The sequence below is a fragment of the Nicotiana tomentosiformis genome, chromosome 4, assembly GCF_000390325.3.
Source record: "Nicotiana tomentosiformis chromosome 4, ASM39032v3, whole genome shotgun sequence".
In the NCBI taxonomy this organism is placed as follows: Eukaryota; Viridiplantae; Streptophyta; class Magnoliopsida; order Solanales; family Solanaceae; genus Nicotiana; species Nicotiana tomentosiformis.
In genome coordinates this window covers 115,537,455-115,547,596 of record NC_090815.1, presented here as the reverse complement: position 1 = coordinate 115,547,596, position 10,142 = coordinate 115,537,455, and the positions used below count along the sequence as shown (strand labels likewise).

At 39.2% G+C, this 10,142-nt stretch overlaps 1 protein-coding gene across 1 annotated transcript; it reads right to left on the bottom strand.

Moving 5' to 3' along the window:
* Positions 1-354: 354 nt before the first annotated feature.
* On the bottom strand, positions 355-984 carry LOC138910401 (uncharacterized). Its single transcript, XM_070201637.1, has one exon. The coding sequence runs from the start codon at positions 982-984 to the stop codon at positions 355-357; it is 630 nt and encodes a 209-aa protein (XP_070057738.1).
* Between the last annotated feature and the right edge of the window lie 9,158 nt (positions 985-10,142).

The following is a 10,142-nucleotide window of genomic DNA, read 5'->3' as shown; positions in this document are numbered from 1 at the left end:
GGGGGCTCCTCTTCTACTTGACCATATTAATTTTTGCGTCCATGCTTAGTTTGTAAGTGGTTATTTCTGGTGGGATCCATGTCATATCAAGATGGGACCATGCAAAATAATCTATGTAAACTTACTATAAGAAATTGAATAATTTTTTTCCTGAGCTCGGGAGTTAATCTCGTGCCCAAGTATACCTTCAGATCGGGTAAATGCTTGATTAATACAACCTTGTTCCAGCTCTTCAACCATCGATTTAATTGCGTCGGAATCATCGGGGATTATAAAAGATCGAGGAACCCCGTAATCATCATCTTTGTAAGTCTTTTGCTTATCTGATCGGATCGTTACCAGAATTGGTAATTGCTATTTGGCTTTTGGATCGGCGCCAGAATTTGGTTCCTTCGGTGTTGTAAGCGTTGATATCGGAACCACTTCTTCGATGACAAACATCTCTTGTGCGGCTGGTTGTTCCTCGTAGATTGTCTTGATCCCCCCTGGGACTGAGAATTTTAACACTTGGTGAAGATTTGAGGGTACTGCTCTCATGTGGTGGATCCATGGCCTTCCGAGAAGGGCGTTGTACCTCATATCCCCTCCGATTACATAAAATTTAGCCTCTTGTACGATTCCGGCGGTGTTGACCGGTAATGTTATCCCCCCTTTGGTGGTTTCACATGCCATGTTGAACCCGTTTAGGACTCGAACTGCTGGCACCATCCTGTCTTGTAGACCGAGCTGCTCTACGACCTTCGATCGAATAATGTTGGCAGAGCTACCTGGATAAATTAACACACATTTGATTCTAATTTTATTTACGAGTACAGATATTACCAGTGCATCATTGTGAGGTTGTATGATCCCTTTTGCATCCTCATCGCTGAAGGATAAAGCTCCTTCACGTATGTAGTCTCGAGTTCGTTTCTCCCTGGTGACGAAGATTCTGGTGCGTTTCAACATTGGCCCTTGTGGGATGTCGACTCCACCAATGATCATATTTATAACGTGTTGAGGTTCGGTATCGTCTTGTCTTTCTGTTTGATAGAATACCTATTTCTAAAGTGGTTCTTTGCTTGGTCGCTCAAGAATTCTCGAAGGTGCCCATTGTTAAATAAACGAGCTACTTCTTCTCTCAGTTGTCGACAATCTTCCGTTCTATGACTGTGAGTTCCATGATATTGCACATCTGGTTAGAGTCCCTTTGAGCTAGATAAGATTGTAGAGGTTTGGTATCACTGATGCGCCCGATAACAGATACGATGGAGGCAACATCGATATTAAAGTTGTATTCTAATAGCCTCGATACTTCTTTAAGCTCGAGGGACCTGTCGAAGCCATTTTTTGTCATGAGCCCCCGATTTCTTCGACCTCGATCACTTCTCCTGTCGTTTCTTACGGGGTTCCACCCCGACCCACTGCTCTTTCGATCTCCAATATAGGGCCGATATCGATCCCCATTTGATCCTGGTTCACGATCGATGTCCCTCTTAGATCTATCGAGAGTCCTGGCGGCATATATAGACTTCGAAAGTGCCCCGAGTTGATCATCTTCGACTCTGATTTTCGATTGATACCGATTGTGTACATCGGTCCAGGTAACAGTAGGGTATTCTATCAGGCTTTGCTTTAATTGTTGTGAAGTCACCGAGCTTCGAATATTGAGTCCCTGAGTGAAAGCCTGAACAGCCCAATCACCAGCGACCGGCGGCAGATCCATTCGTTCCATTTGAAAATGAGACACGAACTCCCTGAGCATCTTGTTCTCCTTCTGATTTACTGGTTTCGACCTTGATGGCACCGACATGTGCTTTTACGAAAGAGTTTGCAAGCATAGCAAATGAGTCAATAGAATTAGGAGGTACGTTGTGATACCATATCATGGCTCCCTTCGACAGGGCGTCCCCAAATTTTTTCAGCAAAACAGATTTGATTTTGTCGTCTTCTAAGTCGTTCCCTTTGATGGCACATGTATAAGAGGTTACATGCTCGTTTGGATCGGTCGTTCCATTGTACTTAGGTTTTTTGGGCATAAGAAATTTCTTGGGGATCGGTTTTTGGGCCGCGCTTGGGGGAAAAGGTTTTTGCACAAACTTCTTGGAATCCAGTCCCTTCAATATCGGGGGTGCTCATGGGATTTGATCTACCCTAGAATTATAGGTTTCAACCCTTTTATCATTCGCTTCGATCCTCTTTTCCTCTGACTCTATCCGCTTTGTCAGCTCCTTGAGCATTTTTATAATTTCGGGGTTAGTCCCCAATTCTTGTTCATTCGACCTTACCACGGCCGATTCCGTTTTGCGAGTGACTTCTTGGGGCAGATCAGGTTCAACCCTGATCAGTGCCTGGGTTTGGCTATGTATCTGAGCTATCACCACCTGTTGAGCTTGAAGCATTTTGAAGATCATGCGTAGGATAATCCCGTCTTCTTCAATATTTTATGTGTTTCGAGCTGCAGATCGGGCTCCACCATGGACGCTATTTTCAGGGTCGGTAAGCAAGTTCACGTCGATGGTCACATGTGAATTTATATCAATTGGATCCGAAATATGAATTTCAATGACATCAACAGGTGGCCCCGTATTAGCAGGTGCCATGTTTTTATTCTCACCTTGATGACCGACCTCGTTGTCGATATGTAGATGTGCTATTTGAAAGTTTGGCATTTTTGGCCTGAAATCAAAGATACTTCAAAGAGCAAGTATAAAGTAGTGTGTGTTATGAAGATTTGTATCAAATAACCATTATTATCCTTAGCTCCACGGTGAGCGCCAAACTGTTTACCCCCAAAATCGGATAACAACTGAATTTATATGCGGTTTTAAGAATCTGTGATCTAATTTGATACAAAGTGAGAAATCAGATTTAATATGGAAGAATAAGTAGAAAAATAAATGCAAACCATGAAGATTGAACAACTTAAGCCTCGCAAGGTTGATTTCCTTCAAATTTAGATGTGATATTATTGAAGCCGGAATAATATGAACAAAGCTGGAAAAAATAGTATCTTGTTCTCTTAAGTATGTTACAATGAGTCCAATGGATTACTCTATTCCCATTATATATACGGGGAGATGAAACCTTTAAGACATTATTTTAGAAGAAATTATGTAGACCGTTGGTGTTAAACCCCATATTTTCGTGCATAAAAGTACGCCATAAATAAATTGATGGAAGCTCGAAAAATAAGATGTTACATCCCGCATTTTCGTACGTTAAAATTTCGTCGTAAGTTAATCGATGTAAGCTCGGGAAATGAGATTATAAGTATTATGCTATTTCAAGCAAGTGATAAGTAAATTCGTGAAGGTGAGAGGGTAAGCAAATTGATGGAAATAAATTTCGTCGAAGTTTGGCATTTTGGATAAAATACGACCCGAGCTAAAATACCCGATATTTATGGACTAGTACCATACAAGGTACCACATGGCCATGATAGTAAGGTGTATAAAGTGTATTAAAAGTGAGTAGTATTTTAAGTAATTTGAGATCATTCCTAATTATGTGGGTAACTAGTTAATTATTGGGTAATGGGATATTACCTAATTAATTAGGGATATATTGGATAAGAATTAAAATGGCATTATGTGTCAGCCCCCCCCCTCCCCATTCATATTAGGTGACTCATAATCTAGATTGAAGGTGGCCAACTAAAAGTTATACACATGACACTTACGTGTAAAGACATAATGAGAAGTTTGCCATTTTGGCTTCATTTGGGCATAAGATAATCAAGTAAGTAATCTTATCATTTTCTTCCTATTTCAAACATTGCAAAACAGACGTTAGCAATTCCTACAAGTATTCATAATATCTTCAAAGAGAATTCATAACATCTTCAACCAATTCCTACAAAAATTCCAACGATATTTCTTAGCACCTTAGCAGCGTGAGATTTTGCGATTCTAAGGGAGTACGGTGTAATCTTTTCCAAGAATATCATACGATTTTTTCCCTACTCCAGGTATGTTAAGGCAAAGCCCTTCCTTCATTTTGGCATGATATCGTAATTACATGTGTTTGATAACGAGTTATAAAGAGAAGTTCATACTCCCGAATTTATATACATTATCCTAGTCTTATAAATTACAGTATTCTCTTTATCGGGACTTCATATTTAATTAAGTATTATCTTCTTCCAGTCAAGAGAGCAGAGAGCCTATATATACAGTATTACAGTATTTTCATTACCATCGAGCTATAATAGATTGGCAGGCCCCTATTGGGTAACCTTTGATCAGATGGTAAGTTATATACGGAGCCTACTGTGGTCGAGCGCCTATGAGCGAGCCTACTGCGGCAAAGCTGTTATATATATACCGAACCTTATAGGTTCGGAGAACTATTTTACTTACTATATTGAGAGAATTGAGTCCGTATCAGCAAGTAAACATATCTTCATATTATCTTTGACTCCTTGTTACTTTCAGTTATTATATTATCAGTTCAGTTTCAGCTTTCAGTATATTGCCTTACATACTCGGTACATTATTTGTACGGACATCCCTTTTTCCTGGAGACGCTGCGTTTCATGCCCGCAGGTCTCGATAGACAGGCCGAGAGTCCTCCAAGTAGGTGATCAGCTCAGCGGAAGATGGTGGTGCACTCTATTTGCTCCGGAGTTGCTTTCTTGGTCAGTATAATTTAGATGTGTATTGTTTGGTATGGCAGGGCTCTGTCCCTACCTTTATGACAATTATTTATTCTTAGAGGCTTGTAGACAGATGTCATGTACGTAAAAAATTGTATGGCCTTGTCGGCCTATGTTCAATGTACGAGTAGTTATTTTGGTCTTATAGGCTCATATGTCTTATGTATAAGTTGGTGTTACATGTTGTATTCTACGTATCTTACGGAAGCCTCTCCGGCTTAGTTATCTATGATAGTACGATACGAAAAGATACGTTATGTTGGTACTCGGTTGAGTAAGGTATCGGGTGCCCATCGCGACCCATCAGTTTGGGTCGTGACAAAAGTGGTATCAGAGCAGTTCTGTCCTAGGGAGTCTACAAGCCGTGTCTAGTAGAGTCTTGTTTATAAGTATGTCGTGCACCACACTTATAAGCAGGAGGCTGCAGGGCATTTAGGACTGTCACTTTTTCTTCTTGCTCTAGATCGTGTGGTAGAGCTCACTTATAAGACTTCACATTCCTAAATTCTATTTTATTTATAATACAACGATACCTACATCCAAAAGGACAGTTGGTATGAGATTGAATATGGCTATGGAAGAGTTGAGTAAGAGCAACTCGATTTTTCATGATGCTTATGATGAGTAAATGTAAGGTCTTCAGTAGATCATGTGTGTACTAATATATGTAAGCTTCTTGATAAGGATCCTTAAGGCAAGAATGCCTATCCACTCTTACGGTAAAAAGGAATAAGAGAATCGGAAGGTAGACACAAGTTTCAGCAAGTAAAAGAAGCAAGGTGAAGAAGGGTACGAGGTACCCAGTTAATGAAGATTAATAGTATTTACAATTCAAGCAGAGAAATATAAGCAGTTTGAGTTACCTTCAACAGTAACAGAGGTATGTAAACAATTGGCCATACCCATCTCAGTTATGCCCTATGAGGGCTAACAGAAGTAGTATAAGAGAAGGACGGATATCAGGATCCGGCTAGGGTTAGAGTAACCCATAATGATAAATGGATTGTTTGTGTTAATTGACATTTCCGAAGGATATTGCAAATGTGCTAATAGATCTTCTTGTGAGACACCCAGATGGTACACTCTAAAATAGTACAGCTAGATATGAGTACTACAAAGATAGGCACTGGAAGCCTTGAAGGGATAAATATTACCTTAGTATAGCTCCAGTCCCTAGTAGGGAGAGAATGTTAGGCAATTCGAAGAACCAGTGGATGGAACAAGGGGAGCTAAAAGCAAACGAATGTCTTGTTGAAGTTTTCAGAATAAAGTGATAGAAAGAAATATTAGCAGGGAAAAAAATAAGAGAGTTAATGAAACATTATGAGTAAGATGTGATACATGGATGACAACGGTAGAAAAAAAATGACAGTATTACAGAGTCTATAGTCAAGTAAAAGAAAAGACGAGAGACGACAGGCCTTGTGACAACAAAAGAGTATGGGCCATAAAGTCATATCCTCATTTCGAGAAATAAGTTCGTGACTCTAACGTGATTACCATATGGAAAAGTTAGACCCCAGAGTAATAGAAATCAGTATGGACTGATGAACAAGATAAACTAAACATGAATTAGGGACTGAGTGATTTAACAATGGTCGGCATTATGAGAATTTCATATTTCATTTCGGCGATAATAGAATGGACAACAGAAGAAGATTCATGAGAAATTCAGAGAATGGTCATTCAGGAAGACGCTTCCCTAAAGCAAGCAATGTGAGCAAAGTTAAGTTTAAGGGATTGTGTGTGCCAGTTACACTAAGTACCACCCTCGCGAGTAAGGAATTTTGTTATCCTTGGTACAAAAGGATTACCGCAAGGCAAGTAAGGGTCATTGATGATGTGAAAAGATGCCAAAAATAAAGAGGCAAAACATCTATAGGTAGATCGTCGAAGCTCAAACTCTTAGAACTCCCCTAAAGGGGGGAATATGGAGTGATATGGCATTAAGTCAGAATTAAGTGGTTCTAGTAATTATGGAATAGTAAATGAAGAATGCGATAAAAATAAGAAAGGGATGAGATTGCACTTACTCAAATCCTACAGATATGCTACGATTCCAGAACATTATACAAACACAATGTCAAGGAGAGGAAGTAAGGGTTCTTGCCCGAGATGTTATTCATAGATAAGGAGCCAGTGCAGGACGTAGGTTAAGACAAAGGAAATGACCCAAGAAAGATTACGCGTAATATTAATATGAAAATTGGCCAACGAGTAGTTAGCAGTTGGTTCAGAAAGAGCCTAGTTATGGCTAGACAGGAGGTTACAGACGAATCAATAGATCATGCAAGATAAACATAGTAAAACCCAATATAGTGAATTCAACCTCGCAGTTATGACATTGTGATCCTTGAGAAATATTAAGATAGAAGTTGGGGTAGTAACGGTACCGTATGAGGGTTACGGAGATAAAAGAGAGTGCCACTGGGAAGACAATCAAAATATCAGCTCATAAGCAACCCTACGAGATGAAGGTAAGTAAGTAAGGATAATTACAAGTAAGAAGGAACATCAAAAATTCTATCAGGAATGAGATGTAATAAGATCGCAGCTTTACAAGAGTCAGAGGGTCCTCCCTAAGTACTACAACGAAAAACTAGCTGAGGAAATAAGAAAAAAGACTCAACCTAAGCACAGTGACCCAAAGAGGAAATGGTCTTGTAACAACAGTCTCATAACAACATTTCACGCACTCCATGAGAAAATGGCACCTACCGTGGCTAATGATCGGGAAGTAAAATCAAAAGTAATACTCGAGATCATAGGAGTTGTACGAAAATTCCGGCATGCATGGGAACTAAGATAAGCTAAGTATGCACGCAACAACAGGGCAGAAAGATCAGGAAAAGTAATAGCTCATGTTTAAAGGAAGCTGAGAAGGAGCGAAAGGAATTATTCAATCAATGATCCAAAGTTAGTTACGTTATGAACGCACTTAAGGTTTCAGAGTATTATCCATGCAGTATATATGTTGGCAAAAGTGGTATCAGCCGTAAAAGACTCCGGTATAAGTTAAAAGAAAGAATTGAGCCCAGGGCATAGACAAAGGATTGAATTGTTAGAAGATTGTAACATGGATATTCCATAGCACCCATGGAAGGCAAAAGTAATAACTAATACCATGAGCCACACATCGGAAGATAGCTTAAGCCTACATAAAGGTTGCTCAGAGGAAAGAGGAACCTAAAGAGATACATCAACTAAGTACATCAGGAGTTTGATTATTGGACCCATAAAATTATAGACATAGTGATTGAGAACATTGCAGGATCACTCTTAATATCAGAGGTACAATAGAGACAATACAGTAGCCATATTTTATAACGGCTCTACGATAAAGCCAGTTAGAAGTGTACCAGCCTCATAAGAAGTCACTACTAGAAATTCGGTAAAAACTGACCAAAAAATCGACCAACGGTGGTCGGTAATGGCCAATAACCGACCAAAACGCAACCATTTACGTGTGGACGGTATTTTAGGGGTCGGAAAGGCATACCGACCAAAGTTGGTCGGAAATTACCGACCAACTTTGGTCGGTCAATAAAATTAAAAAAAAATATTGCAAAACAAAACCGACCAAAGTTGGTCGGTTTTTTCCGACCAAAGTTGGTCGGTATTTTAATTATGTAATAAAAAGATTCACCATTTGAGAATCGAACCGGGGTCTGTACTGTGGCAGGATACTATTCTACCACTAGATCATTGGTGCATTTTATTTTAAGACTGTATTTTATTTGATTTATACTCTTTAATTATATTTTCGCACGAAAATAACCAACCAAAGTTGGTCGGTTTTATTAAAAAGTAAAATTACTGACCAAAGTTGGTCGATTTTTTTAAATGACCGGCCGAATTAACCGACCAATTTTGGTCGATTTTTGAATATTAATTTTTATTTATTTTAATTGAAAAACTGACCAAAGTTGGTCGGTTTCTTGAAAAATAAATTTCGCAGGACTCAAAAATAGTTTTCCGTATTTTTGCGCCAAAGAAAACCGACCAAAGTTGGTCGGTCGACCTTGGTCGATTTTTGCCGAATTTCTAGTAGTGAGTCAGTATGAAGCTCTCACCGAATCATGTAAAAAGATGCAATTATTATAATAGAAGTTCAAGTTGTGGATGTGAATTATACCTATGTGGAAGAGAGGTCATGAAAGAGAGAGAAGATGTGATGTGAGATTTTAAGGTAAGTAAGGTAAAGGTGAACAACGTACGAGATACTCAAATGCAGAAGGTTGTGAATAGTCCATACTTCGGATTGAAGGCTAAAAGCGCGGGGATTCAGTATCCAGGAATGATAGCGGCGTCGTCAGTGGTATATCTTCCAACCTATGGTTTCTAGGTACTAAGAGATCTAGCCAAGAGAGTAAAGAAGAGTTAGAGACGATGTGATGTCTTGCTTGACGTTCTAGAATAACATAAGGAAATCTATGGTGCAAGCAAGTTGAAGGGAGGTTGCGAGCAGTATAAATGGATATATGTAGGTCGCAAGCTAAAGTATGATAGAGCGACAAGGTTTTAGGAAGACAAGAGTAAGGACAAGAAAGGGTGAGCGAGAAGGTAACGAGAAACGGATGAGTCCTCGGGATTAAGCCCATGAAAACAAGATATTTGATGGCTTCTCTAAGTTATAGAAAGCTCAGTATAGCCTGAATGAACTCAAAGGAATCTAAGACTAGCAGCATTTGGAAGAGATGAAATGTTGCCCTGGTAGTAGAACAAAGGTATAATTGTAATAGATAAAGGATGACGTTTGAGCCCTCGATTGAGTAATGATTTGAAGAGGATTTCATGGATTGTACAGAAGTAAAATACCCACGTACGGCAAATCATATTGGGATGCTATAAAATACGATTACTGAAGTACAGTATCGCCCTTAAAGGGATCATGAAGATCACTTCAAATATTCCTCGATGCAACATAAGCCCTAGCGGCAATATATTACATAAGTTTCAAGTCTTCAAATGGTAGATTGTAGATCAACATTGAGGTGAACCAATAAGGGATGGATACAAGTTACAAAGTATGAGATGAGATTAGGCCATCAATCTTAAGATAAACAATAATGAAGGAGCGTTAAAGGACTTAGATTTATACATATGGGATAAGCAACGAAAGTAACCTGGAGTTTGGTAGCAGACCTCAGTAACGACAAATCGAAGTAAGAGTTTTGGTACAATATGATTTACCTAGATGCAGTAAAATTATGTGGATGAATAACCGGGTCTATAAAATAAGATATAACAATATTCGTAAGTTCAACAAAGTACCGAGCAAAGAACTTCAGTGTACTTATAGATGCCTTGAGGAACATCTTGCCAAACTCTATATATGTTCACAATGTAAAGACTAGAGATTGGCTAAAAACTGGAGGAAAAAGAAGAGAAGGGTCACATAGGCGCACTTACAAGGTCAGAATCGTACAACTTGCATGATAAAAGGTAGCAACAGTTATGAGATTGAAAGGATTCCGACCACAAGTCGTGGTGCGAGAAAGAGGCC

What these genes read in the sequence shown, in the direction of transcription:
- LOC138910401 (XM_070201637.1), bottom strand. Translation starts at nt 984, where the DNA reads ATGATCATTGGTGGAGTCGACATCCCACAAGGGCCAATGTTGAAACGC.